The sequence below is a fragment of the Trichechus manatus genome, unplaced genomic scaffold (genome assembly GCF_000243295.1).
Source record: "Trichechus manatus latirostris isolate Lorelei unplaced genomic scaffold, TriManLat1.0 scaffold00147, whole genome shotgun sequence".
NCBI classification, from domain to species: domain Eukaryota; kingdom Metazoa; phylum Chordata; class Mammalia; order Sirenia; family Trichechidae; genus Trichechus; species Trichechus manatus.
In genome coordinates this window covers 3123090-3137501 of record NW_004444083.1, presented here as the reverse complement: position 1 = coordinate 3137501, position 14412 = coordinate 3123090, and the positions used below count along the sequence as shown (strand labels likewise).

The following is a 14412-nucleotide window of genomic DNA, read 5'->3' as shown; positions in this document are numbered from 1 at the left end:
TAGTATATCCCTACGTGACCTAAAACCAAGTCTGTCACTAATGGATGCTTGGATGCGTGGCTCCTGTTTTCTTTTTATTTATTTAGTTTTGCTTTCTGGGTTTCCCTTCAAATTGATGTTCAGTGAAAATATTTTGTTTAGCAACATATGCATTTTGTTAGACCTCTTAATTTAAAATGCTGTACTAGTCTTGACTCATAAGGAAACTGTTCTGCGAATACTTGTTCTATAGACTGTACGAGTTCCAATATTTCGTCTTTTATTCATGAGAAACCTTCTGAGACTAATTTTACCTTTTCTCTAACCGTACATAATTTGTTTTCACAGTTTGTGCCGATGACTGGTATTCTAGAGAGCCATATAATATTCATGATTTTAGAAAGCTTTCCAGGCACTGCGCTGTCGCCTTTATTAGCAGGTTGTGTTCACTTTAGGATGATTTTTACAGACTGTGTGGCATCTTAGAAGATTCCCACTTCCCTGCATTTGCTTATTACTGTTTCCAGCGTAGGTGCTTAGAGGCGGCAGCAAGAGTGTCATTTAATGAAAATGTCCAGTTTTATTATAATTTCGATACAATTTAATTATGGAAATCTACTAATGAATTTTGTTATCAAGTGTTCTCAGTAATGATGAAGGAAGAGAATTGATTCTCAGGGGTTTAATGCTTTGTTTCATTTTTCTCTGCCTGTCTCAGGATTATGTAGTTAGTAATGCTATCTGTAGACAGTGTTACAGAATTTAGTTGTTTTGTTTTGTTTTTAAAGAGGATTTCCCCCCCGCAGTTATAACATATGAACCATGAGTTTTCCTCCCTAAGACCTTGCCTGTTTTCTATAGAGATTTGATTTTACATCACTCTATTTTTGAAGCAACGCAACAGAAAATGAAATACTGAAAGGTGAATCAAGCATCCAGCGCTATTTGTGAATAGTCCATGAGCCCTCTGCCTTTTTTCCTGTGGACGATCTAGAGTGAATGGAGAATTGAGGTGCCACAGGAACCCAATGAAAGATAGCCCAGCACATGAAGGCTGCTGTCTGATAATGCCCGGAAGAGGAGGATCAAATTGAGGGCGTGACCTGTTGCCCCTTCCCCTTGCCCTGGTTTAGCAGGGCTGAATGGATGATCCTACTGTCTTTTTAGGGATAAGAAAAGGGGAAGGGCCCTTAGAGAGGGTGAGGAACATAGCCCTCCTGACATCTTTGTGGGGGGAAAGTTCTCTCTATAGCCAGAGTATCTCTACTTGTATGGAGACATCAAAGCCCAAGCTTGGTGCCTTGGGAGGCAGACTGTCTTTATGTCAACAGAAACCTGTAAAGATTTAAATTTAAACACACGCATGTGCATGCACGCACACATGCTACACTTAAACCAATTGTCTTTGAGTCAACGCTGACTCATAGTGACCCGTGCATATCAGAGTAGAACTCTGCTCTGTAGGGTTTTCAGTGGCTGATCTTTCCGAAGTAGATTGCCAGCCCTTTCTTCCAAGGTGCCTCTGGGTGGACTTGAATGGCCAGCCTTTTAGTTAGCAGTCAAATGCTTAACGTTTCTGCACCACCCAGGGACTCCAGAACATAAATTAGGGGGCTTCAGTATCCGCTACATGTTATATTCTCTATGGGGCTGGACCCCAATCAAAAGGGAGCTTATTTTAACAATCATTTAGAAATGGCTTGAAATGTCACCGGGCATTGTCACAAAGAACCTCCTAATTGTTAGAAATATTAGCAGATGAAAGCCTATGACTATTATTAAAATGTTTGTTTCCTTCATCCTGTGGCTATTTAAATATTTGTTTCCTTCATATTTAGGCATTTTTTCCTCCGGTATTGGTTACCCAAGGCAGCAAGACTACTTCAATAATTCAGGTAAGCACCTTATTACATTTGATAAATTTTAACATAGTTTAAAAAATTATAGTGCTGATTGCTGTAGAGCTCCTTTAAGATAATCCGGGTTTATGGTTTTGTGGAGTAGTTCACACGTCATATGATTGTGCCGCTAACGTGCCTGGAAGCTAGATGCCGGGATAGCCTAGGGAGCGTATTTGGTCGAGTTGGTAGGGAAGGGCAGGGAAGGAGGAAACTCTGGAATGAGAAGATAATATGATTGGGATGAGATCTCTCAGACAAGGTGAGATTCATACTAGACCTGGGTCCCTGATTCTAAGCCTAAGAGACCACACTGCTACTAGTGTTACAAGTTAATTTCAGGTATATGATCCTCCACAGTCCACCCCCTCTACATATTCAGGAAGAGTCACGCTTAACCCTAAGTGGGTAAGGTCGTCATTCCAGTAATAGTTAGTTCTATGTGACTTAAGGAGAATGCTTTTTTCCTAGATGCCTGTATAAATAGCTAGAAAGGATTCCCGGTTAAAAACATAAGACCTGCATTAAGCTAAGACTCTTACATTTCAGTCACCCCCAGGCTACATTGTAGTATCCTGGACTAGTACCCTCAGACACGTAGCAAATATGCAAACAAGCAATAGACTGTGGAAGCACTAGGTGTCTTTATATTCATGCCAATGGAGAACTGCTTTGGCTTAAACCTGAAGTCGGCAGCCTTTTCTGTAAAGGGCAGATAGCTAACGATTTAGCTTTAGGGCTTTGTTGGCAGTATGGTCTCTGTCTCTACTACTCAGCTTGTGGCTGTAGAGCTGAAGCACCCATTGACAATGCATAAACAGATGGACATGGCTGTGTTCTAGTAGCATGTAATTTACAAAAATAGAGGTTGATTGGATTTGGGCCATAAGGTGAGTTTTTCAACCCCTGGCTTAAATAACAGGGCAAAAAATTATTGCTAAGATACCAGTTGCCATTAAGTCAGGTCCACTCACGGCAACCCCATGTGTGCCAGAGTAGAACTGTGCTCCGTAGTTTTCAATGGCAGATTGTTCAGAAGTAGATAGATCACCACCAGGCTTTTCTTCCGAGGTACCTCTGGGTAGAGTCAAACCTCCAGCCTTTTCAGTTAGCAGCCAAGTGTGTTATCATTTCACCACCCAGGGTCCACTGATTCCAAGCCTCTGCTTTTTCTATTGTACAGGGTTATTAGATGTGGGCATTCTGCTGATTTTAATTTTGCAAAGTAGGGCAGTTCCACTTACTGTCTTTCCTTTTTTTTTTTTTTTTTTAATTTTGGCATTCCATTTATTTAAAAAATGAGAAAAGGAAAATCTCTTTTCCTTCTTCATTTGGAAAGGGTAGAAAGACAGCAGGCACACAGGCCTGGGAATTAAAGGCAAAAATAAAAGACTCTTTTACCTTTCTTTCTTGTCCCCTGTAAGATTACCATATTTATATTATTTCCTCTGAAGTGATTGGATTTCTTCAAAGGCTGAGTTACATAAGGCCAGGTGGCCATGCTAATGGTCATCTAGGGAACTTTTATGCGAGCATATGTATCTCTTACCCAGAATGATTTGTTCTTAATATGGGCGTCCTTAGCTGGGAAAGCCTTTATAGGTCAAAGAACCTCATGAAAGTTTAAAAAGCTGTTACCAATTTTTCTAATCTTGGTGGTGTTTCTTGATCTCCTTTGCCATGAAATCCTGGTATGCATATAAGGAACAGATGGAGTAGTTAATAGGATAATGATAACCAGAATTTCTTTTGCTATAGAGCCAAAGTATATAGCTACAAAAGAATACTAAACTAGTATTCGTTGTGGGATATAATTTAAACTTATTTGTCTTAAGTGTTTGATTGTTAGGTTTTCTCAGGAATGTTTATTAGGAAGATTTAAAAACGTCTGATTGGGCCAGTGAACAGCTGTAGTAAATTTTCAGTCCTAGGAGACCTGTTCTCATTATAATAGATATTGATGGGATTTTTGGTTTTGTTGATGATTTATGATGGCTAATAGAGAACCTTTAACCACGCTAGTCTTTTTGACTTAAGGCACCAAAACTTTCCCTTTCTCTCTCTTCACATGTTGTCTGACCAGCACCGAACTGGTTTCATAATATTCGGATGTTTATAGAGTTGTGGACTTTATTTCATTAGGCACTGCTGGGTTGTTTCTAAATAAGAAATAACATGAAGAAAAATGTTTTTCTGTATGAAGAAAATGTTGCTTTAGATCTCTGCAATGTACTTGACTATTAAAACAGCATAGACTGTACTGTTTCCATAATCTGTACTATTCCATAAATGAGTACTTGCAGATTTTGAGTTACTTCGGATTTTGAATTAACTGAACACTTTCGGGGGTGGATACATGGAAATGCTGCTTAGACCTTTCATAACAGAATGACTTTCCATGGGGGTTTGAAAGTGCTAATGAGCCACATGGGGAAATGCCCAACATGCTTTCTGTGTTGCAGTAAAATAATTGGCACTCTGAGGGAACCGGGCAGTCTCTCTATTCAGGGATTGCTGAAGCAGTCCGTGGCAGCCAGCAACTTGCCATAAATATTCTATTAGGGTTTCGGAATGGTTGACCCTTTCTTTTGTTCCTTGTGAAGTAGATATATTAATTGTGTTTTGACCATTTGCCCTTAATATGAAAAGTCTTTTTTTCTTTTCTTTCTTTTTTTTTTTTTTTTGTGACAAGTATGGAAACCGCTATTTGTACACTGCCTGTCTACCTTCAGGATGTGAAATTGGGTGTTCCCGGTACACCAGTGGGAACTGAATTTCTCTGATGCTTCTATTGGGTAGAGATTTGAGGAAGAGTGTACATTTTAAAACTACTGTATCCAGATCCCAGTTTTGCCCTAAACCATTGTGAGGATTTGAAAATCGTACTTGACTCCTTCTCCTGTGTTGAATATCAGCAGTAATGTTAATATTCTGACATGGACAACATGTGAGAATACAGAAGTTGGGTTACTGGGAGTATTCTTACAAGTGTTGTTAGTTGCTGTCGAGTCGGCCCCTGACTCACAGCAACCTCATGCACAACAGAACAAACCTCTGCCCAGTCCTGTGCCATTCCCATGATCAGTTGCAGATCAGACCATTGTGACCCGTAGAGTCTTCATTGACTGATTTTCAAAAATAGATTGCTAGGCCTTTCTTCCTGGTCTGTCTTAGGAAGTTCCACTGAAACCTGTTCAGCATCATAGCAACACTCAAGCCTCAACTAATAGACAGGTGGTGGCTGCACCATGAGGTATAGTGACTGGGAATAGAGCCCTGGTCTCCATGTGAAAGGTGAGAATTCTACCACTGAGCCACCAGTACCTCATATTTTGTAACTATGATGGCTTTGAGCCGGTTTGAACTGGTTCTGTCATGGCCGACAAAGTGAAACCAGACCAGATCTGAATGTTTAAAATCTAGGTGATCTGGAATGATAACCAGACTGGGAAAAAATTACAGGTTGAAGCTCTGGAATGGGAGACTCAGAAGAGGTGTAGTGAACCCTTTCAGGAGCCTGCTGTGTGAGATTGGATTATTGGCAGGACTGTGGAGAGTGACACACATTCAAAGAGGCGCAGTTGGCCACCATCTTTGAGTAGTGCTCCACTGTTCCCAATTCTGCTCAAAATCCGGCAGGCAAGAGATTTGGTTGCGATGCAACGTGTATACTGCCCTTGTTTTCTAAGAGGGAGATTAATTTTCCAGCAGGGCTTTGATCCGTAATTTTTCCTATTCCAGTTATTGTTCGAGTTCACCCAAATTTTGAAAATTCAGGTCTTTTCCAGTTTTGCTTCCTTGGCCATGACTGAACCAGGAAGAACCGGTCTGAAGCCCTGCTAAATACTCACTAATTTTTACTGCATCAGGAGCAAGGCTTTGTAGAACTAGCCCCCACATTTCTGAACAGTTTTATTTAATATTTATTTAAATCATTCATTTTTGTTACTTAAGGACATTCAATAAAATAGAAGCAAGCTAGAAAAGTATTGTAATAATAGGAATGGGCAGAGAATCTGAATAGATGAATAGACATTTCTCCAAAGAATACATACAAACGGGCAATAAGTGCATCAAAAGATGCTCAACATTATTAGTCACACAACCCAAACCAAACCCACTGCCGTCAAGTTGATCCTGACTCAGTAGCAATTCCATAGGGTTTCCAAGGCTGTAAATCCCTACAGAAGCAGACTGCCACATCTGTCTCCCGAGAAGCCTCTGGTGGTTTCGAACCACTGACCTTTCAGTTAGCAGTTGATCACTTTAACCACTGTGCCACCAGGACTCCTTTATTAATCACCAGGGAAATGAAAATCACAACCACAATGACATACCACTTTATACCCACCAGAATGGCTATAATTAAGAAGACAGATAATAACAAGTCTTGGTGAGGATGTGAAGAAATTGGAACCCTCATATACTACTGGTGTGACTGCAAAATGGTGCAGTCACTTTGAATAGCAGTTCAGCAGTTCTTCATATGACCCAGCAATTCCACTGCTGGGTGTATACTCAAGAGAAATGAAAAGATATGTCCACACAAAAACTTTGTTTCATGAACAAATGTTCATAGCAGCCTTATTCATAATAGGCCAAAAAGTGGAAACCATCCAAATGATCATGATCAAATGAATAGTTAAATAAAATGTAGTATAGCCATACAATGGAATATTATTCAGCCATAAAAAGGAATGAAGTACTGGTACATGCTACAGCATTGATGAACTTGAAAACATGCCCTAAAAGTCCACATCTTGTGTGATTCCATTTATATGAAATGTCCAGAATAGATACATCTGTAGAGACAGTAAGTAGATTAGTGGTTGCCTAGTGCTAGAGGAATTGGGGAAGGATTTCGGGGTGATGGCTAAAAGGTACAGAGTTTCTTTTTGGGATTTTGGATGATAAAAATATTCTAAAATTGATGGGTGGTGGTTGTACTACTCTGTAAATATACTAAAAACCATTGAATTGTACACTGTAAATAGGTGAAATGATATGTGAATGACACAGTGGCCGAAACAATGGACTCAACCGTAGCAATGACCATAAAGATGACATAGGATTGGGCAACATTTCATTCTGTTATACATAAGTTTGCCGTGAGTCAAAGCCAACTCAACAGCAACTGACAGCTAAAGTTGTTACAAGAAATAATCAGTAGGCACAGTAGACACAGACATTTACTTGAAAAATATATAATTACATTAGGTTATCGGCTGAAACCAGCTTAGTATGTTTTATTCTTCTTAGTATGTTTTAGTGTAGTGGTTAAGTGCTACGGCTGCTAACCAAAAGGTTGGCAGTTTGAATCCACCAGGTGCTCCTTGGAAACTCTGTGGAGAGTTCTACTCTGTCCTATAGGCTTTCTGTGAGTCAGAATCAACGGCAGTGGGTTTGACAGTTTTTTTTTTTTTTAATTGTATATGCGAAATAAAGACTTTTAGAGTACCTGAAAATATTTTATGAGAAATAGTTAAACTGTTCCCTTTTAATCTTACAAATGTAGTTTAGGAAAGCATTTTATTCATAACCAATATAAAAGTAAATTTAAAAATGACGTGAGGCTTAAATATCAAAAATTCTCAATGTGCCAGGTTCTGTCCTGCAGTGTTCCTCTTTTAGGTTTGTGTTTTTTCTATACATCCACTAAGGCAATAGGAAGCTTAAATTCAGGCATGTTGGGTGATACAGAGACATAAGACATAAAACGCATAGTAAAGCTTAGGAATTTCTGTTCACAAAACAAAAGCACGTTAATTGAGCATTTGAAATGTCATCTTTAAAGGGTCTGATAATGGCAGCAAGAGGGGAAAAAAGTGAAACAGATTAACACTTATCTCCCATCACACCAAAATCAGATTGGTAATCTTTGGGGGGGAAAAAAACTAACCCTTCTAACAAATACCATACTAAAACCTCCACTGCCGTCAAGTCGATTCCAACTTGTAGTGACATAGGGTTTCCGAAGCTGTAAATCTCTGTGGAAGCAGACTGCCACAACTTTCTCCCTCGGAGCAGCTGGTGGTTTCAAATTGCTGGCCTTTCGGTTAATAGTCGATTGCCTTAACCACTGTGCGACTAGGGCTCCTTCAAGTTTATATAAACAAACTAAATTAACGCTGCTGCACAACTTTAAGTATGTTTAACTTGCTGAATACCTAAGAAAAAATTATGGTTCCACAAATTCAGAATGTGGGGCCAGCCATGAAACCTATTTTATTTAATAAGAGACTATTGGTGAATTTTTGGTTTGCAAAATGTTAAATAGCACAGACAACAGAGACAGTGAAAGTTTTTTTTTTTTTAACTTTTCACCCAAACACAATCCTTTTTCTGAAAAACATAAAAACGTGAACGCTGATGGCATTCTTATAAAGAAAATAATGGCTAAACTGTAAATAGACAATAGTAATACAAATAAGTTTAAGTGATTGTATATGAAAAAGATTTACAGGAAAACATAGGGCTCTTAATTTTAGAAAATAATAATTCAATGCAGTAAAATATCAATGCATGTTAAGGAAAAGCTTCTAATTTTCCAAACATTTTAATACAAAAATTTTTTTTTAACATATTCTTCTCACAAAAGTCTATAAAATAAGTAAGTATAGTTGGAAGAAACACAAAGTGATCTTATGTAGGTAGGTCACTTTACCTACTTAGTTATAATCCACATAATTGCAATGGCATTGCTTCTTTAAATTTAGAGCATATCCATGATGTTCAAAATAAGTTATACGAGTTACATGTATCATGAGCTAGTTAGAAACAGGTTTTAACTTATGTTAAAAAAATTGCATTTAACAAAGACATGATTTATTTAAATTTTACTTCACAAGTAAGAGAAAATTACAATTTGACCTGAGAACACTTTTCAAAAGTTTTACTTATGCCCCCATTCATAATGAGACCAATTGTATCCTGTGAAAATGTGTGTATATGAGTGTGTATATACATATGCATCCTAACATGCACATACCAGTTCACACCATATAACTCTTCAAAGGTGTTGGCTTGAAATGGCTTACTGTCTGGTTTTGGAGAAGCAGTAGAAGACAGACAAAACTTCCTTTTTCATTTTGTTTATCAGCATTCAATTAGTGTGTTTTACCTGGGTCACTGACAAAATTTTGCAACAAAAATCTATTAGCAGTAAGCAGAAATGTTATCTTAAAGGACTAGAGGACAAGTTTGAATTATAAAATACAATAGAGCAGACTATGTTTTTTTTAAAAAAAACTCCTCTTCCATGGGATGTATTGTTCCATGATTGAAAATTGTGTAATGTGTTTCCTGAAACGTAGCTCTCATTTTAAAGTGATGCACGTTAATCGTGTAGGTGATTGAAGAAAAGGTAAGGAGTAAACTCAAGCCAATTGAAAAGATTGGTGGAAATACATTGTAAAAGTGAACTCTGCTCTGTTACTGGCCTTTATTAATGGGATGTCTGAGTTTGATACGTAAAGTGTTACTTAATGACCAAGTTGTCTCTTTCTCTCTTGTTTTGTCTAGCAGCCAATTTTATGAAAGCACCTTGACAGAAACTATACTCTCTGACATAGAATTACAATTACAGATAAATTGGCTTGGGTATCACAACGTAGTTATTACCATGTGTAGTATTAAACCCACCACAGAAATCCTGTACTATGTGTATTGAACCATTGTCTGCTTCTCGTTGTATGGAGCCACAGAACAGTAAGACTTTGGTCAGCTCTTGTTTCACCTGGTCTCTCTACTCCAGTCAGCGCTTCCCTGAAAATACTCTAGCTGTTAAATGGCTCTAAGCTGGAAGAATCCACTCCATAGGGCAGTAGCCCATTCCAGTCTCCTCTCCAGTATCTCTTAACCAGTTGCCGATGAGTCAGTTCCAACTCATGGTGACCCCATGTGTGTCAGAGTAGAACTGTGCTTTGTAGGGTTTTCAGTAGCTCATTTTTAAGATACAGATTTTTTCTTAGGCCTTTTTTCTGAAGTGCTTCTTGGTGGACTCGAACCTCTAACCTTTTGATTAGCCAAGTACCTTAACGGTTCGAATCCACTCTGGGTCTCCTCAGTACCTCTTAGGACCATCTAGTTAATATCCTCTTTCCTGTTCTGCACATGAGGAGTCATTCCTGCTCAGCCCCATGGTGGCCACTGAGCATACAGAATGACAAGACTGTTATTTCCCACCATCATAGAGACACTCTGCATTTATCATCTCTTCTCTTTTGGAAGATTATTGCTTTGCTGAAAACAATAACATGGATTATTTTCTTGCCTTTGCTTACACAAAATAGGAAGTATGAAACAAAAGAATGGTTCATGGCAGTATTCTGTAACCTTCTCATTGTGCCTTTAGGCAACTCTGGATATCGGGATCATTATCCGCCTGGCAGGCCAGGCTACCCTGGATATCAGGATCATTATCCGCATGGCAGGCCAGGCTACTATGAAGAAGCACCCAGGAACTATGATGCATACACAGCGGGGCTGAGTGAAGAGGAGCAGCTGGAGAGAGCATTAAGAGCCAGCCTCTGGGACCAAGGTAGGGGTCTTGCACCCTTCCTTTATTTTAAAGCATACCTCACATGGGGAGATGGTCTGAAAAAGAAGTATTTATAGCAAGTTAAACTTTAAGTAGTTTATAAAAAGGATATGTAGAGGAAAAAATGTGTGTGGATTGTGATTACAAAGAATGGGGTGGGGTGTGAAGCCATTTTCCCAGCAACCTAAGCTAATAAAGTGCCAGATGTGTATGTATTGTCAAAGTGGTTCTTTTTATAGGCCTGTTGCACTCAGTGCTTTGACATTAAAAGTCAAGAAACTTAAAACAAAAAACAATTTTTTAAGTGCATGAAAAGAGGTGTTTGCATTGGGATCCGTATCTGAAAACAGGGCTACATGTCACCATATGTATCAAAGTGTTGCCCACAAACCATGTCCCTGAAAATCACATGGACAGCTTAGTAAGAATTCAAATTCAGGGTCAAAATTTGATAAGATAACCAAACGCAAACTAAATATTTTTGTATGGAAAAAAGGCTAAAAATAACAAAGACCTTTTAAAAAGAGTCTTTTTGGTTTCCTGAAGTTAACAATCATAAAACATTTCAAAGAAAATAAAATTGTAATTAATATAAACAATTTGTAAAGCAGCTTCCTTTGCTAGTGCCCATTAGTATAAATGCACTTCGAGAAGTCTATTTATATCAGTTTTCTTAGAATGAGTTCCATATGCTGTTGAAAACATTCATTGAAAAAAACCGTAATTGTGAATTTGCCCATTCTCCTTTCAGTTCTGTCAGTTTTTGCCGAATGCATTTTGAAACTTTGTTGTTAGCTCCATGCACATATATGGCATCTTTTTAGAGAATTGAATCTTTTATCACAATGCCAATTAAAGACCCTCTTCATCCCTAGTAATTTTGTTTTCTAAAGGCTACTTTGATAGTAATATGGATACTCCAGTTTTTCTTTGATTAGGGGTTGCATGTTATATTTTCTTCATCTTTTTTTTAAATCTATTTGTGTCTTTTTATTTAGATTTCTTCTGAGCAGCATATAATTGGGTCTTCCTTTTCTGAGAAGATCTCTTGAATTCTCTGTACTTTTCTTTTTTCTACTATTTTTCTGTGTTTGTGTTGTCTCTCTTGACCTATTTTCACATTCACTGATTCTTTCTTTGGTTGTATCAAGTCTATTGATGACCCATTATAGGTATTCTTCATCTGTTACTTTTCTTTTTTAAAAAATTTCCATTTGATTCTTTCTTACAGTTGCTGTTTCTCTACTGAAAGTATCCATCTTACATATCTATTTTTTCCATTCAAGCCCTTAAAATGTAAATTGTAGTTATAAATTTCCTATCTGTTAGTGCTAACATCTGTTAATGTCTGAGCCTGGTTCTGTTGATCATATTGTCTTGGCAATGTGTTATTACTTGCTTTTTCATATACTCATAATTTTTTGTTGAAAGCTGGACATCTTGTGAGGCCAGTAGAAATGGAGGTAAATAGATTTTGTGCTTGGAAATGGACACACCTTTCCTTCTGCTAGGCCTTTAGTGTGTATGTTTGAGTTAACGTAGTCAGGAATTGGCCTCTTTTGGGGATTCATTGTTGCTGTGGTTATCCTCAGTACACTAGGTGTCAAACTCCTCCTCTTGTATGGAGTGGGGGCTGATTGCCGGAGAGCTGTTCTTAATGTTTGCTTGGTCTTGTGACTTAGAGAAGTTCTCACTCTACTGTCTTGTCCCTCTTCCAGCAGTGTACAAGCTGTTACTTGTTAATCTATGCTTTTTGAGATTGCTTTTCTTTCCCTTCTCTAAGCTGCAATAGGTTTTTACTTGTTCCCTAAAGGAAACAGTGTTTTTTGCCCTTCTTCCAGGCAGTTAAAGCTTGGGAGCAACAGGGGCAATAGGATCTAGGCAGGGTTTCATACCTTTTCCTTTAGTGGCTACTGTTCTTTCTCTCAGGACTGCACCACAAAGGACACTCACTCTGGACTCACATTAATCTCTTGTGTGAGGACCAGGTGAGGTCCTGAGAAGAGCCTGCAAGGAGACATAAATTCCTCCTCTATCTGCAGCCCCCAGGGGTTCTGTGTTTCTTGCTAACCCTTCCTCAGCCTTTATCAGTTTGTCAGCAGTTTTGGCAGAATTCTTTTTACTGGTGTCCAGCAGTGTACCCCAGGTAAAGCAGGTGCTCAGGTTCGATTTCTCCTTGCAGGCACCTGTCTTTCCTTAGATTTCACTTTAGTTGGTTGCCCTGCTATCACAGCTGTCCGTTGGTTCAAGAAAAGTTATTAATTTGCAGATTGTCCAGCTTTTTTTTTTTTTTTTGTGAGGGTTGGACTAATGCTCTTTCTAGCTTTCTACATCCCAAGTAGAAGCTGGAAGCATTCCTTACTCTTAATTTGAGTCTATCATTCCTTGTACATTTATTTACTGTCAAATGGAACTTCCCTCATGAAGTAAGTAAAAACTATAGTTCTTCTAAAAAGGCTGGGTAAATACTTAATTCTTTCCCTTTGATTCCCAGTTTTCAGAGTAAGGAGCTAGTGTAATAGTCATCAGTAATACTGAGTTTTGAAAGGGCCTATTAACAAATTTATATGGTAGAATGCCAGTTCAGTAAGAAACATCCAGCATCAATTTATTTCAAATCATTCTTCTGTTAAATGTATTAGAAGAGTAAATTAAAGAATCAAGGTAACACTTCTTATCTTCAGAGTTTGCTATTACCATATATGTATTTTTTAACAGTACCTGGCCATAATTTCAAGTCCTAAAGCTCTTGCCAGGAATAGTAATATCAAAGTAGCCTTTGTAGAAGAAATATCAAAACCGCTATTATTTCAAGGGACTTGAAATTTTACTACTATTAACAGAAATTGTGTCTTATTCTGTTGACAGTCTCAGCTTTTATAAACAAGCCTAAGAGGCAGCTGATACCACAATAATAGAAAAATGTTGGACAAGTGCCATTTCTTTCTTTGAGTCAAAAGGCAGATGCCAACTAGGAACCTTAGCTCCTCGCATTTCTCCCCCAGTTCTCTCCCCCTACACCTTCCGTGCATAATTCTTGCTTTTTTTTTTTTTTTAAATAGCCTGCCACCAAGTTCAGCTGGCCGCTAGGCACAAAGCTGTGTCCTTTTCACCTCCTGTCTGCCAGCCTAGAGCATGTGCACTGGTTAAAGCTGGAAATCCTTACTGACATGTGGAATAACTTGTGCTGCTTTTCTTAGACTCTTCTGAAAGGCAAATGGCCACAATCACACTTTCGCTGTCTTGTGAAAATCAAGTAGAGCTGTCATCCCCACCCCATGCTTTATGGTTGGGGTTGCTGTTCAGCCATATGTGAAACCGTGGTAGAATACACTCCAAAGGTCTTGGCTTGAGAACCAAACTTATTGCTGCTTTGTGTCTCAGCCTTTAGATGTAAAATTACTAGTAAGCCAAATCAGAAAAAAATAATTTAGGTCCTGAATTAATTATCTAGTGCTTTTATTAACAGATTGTTTGACGATATCTTTGAATCCTGTTTATGGGCATCATGTATTCATAGGGGCCAATTGAGATGCATTTTAAGTTTTAAAACAGAAAATTTATTTTAACTAAGTTGTACATTTCTCTTTACTGAAACTATATCAAGGTATACAAAAGATGCATTTGTTATCTTTATTGTATGGGCCTTTTTTTTTTGAGTTATATTCAATTTTTTTTCCTTTTTTTTTTTTTAATTGTGCTTTAGGTGAAGGTTTACAGAACAAATACTTTCTCATTAAACAGTACCCACATTGTTTTATGACACTGGTGAACAATCCCACGACATGTCAACACTGTCCCTTTTCAACCTTAGGTTCCCGATTACCAGCTTTTCTGCCCCTCCTGCCTTCTAGTCCTTGTCTCTAGACTGTTGGGCGCATTAATCTCGTTTTGTTTTGAGGGGCTGTGTAATCTTTGGCTGAAGGGTGAACCTCGGGAGTGACTTCATTACTGAGCTAAAAGGGTGTCCAGGGGCCATACTCTTGGGGTTTCTCC

General features: G+C 38.3%; 1 protein-coding gene across 2 annotated transcripts in view; it reads left to right on the top strand.

Moving 5' to 3' along the window:
* Nucleotides 1–14412, top strand: part of RHBDD1 (rhomboid domain containing 1) — a 135796-nt gene that overhangs the window by 57786 nt on the left and 63598 nt on the right. For both annotated transcript variants that reach the window (XM_023740104.1, XM_023740105.1), the window contains exons 5-6: nt 1818–1874; nt 10231–10416. In XM_023740104.1, the coding sequence (XP_023595872.1) occupies nt 1818–1874; nt 10231–10416 (243 nt within the window). The remainder of the gene's footprint in view (nt 1–1817; nt 1875–10230; nt 10417–14412) is intronic.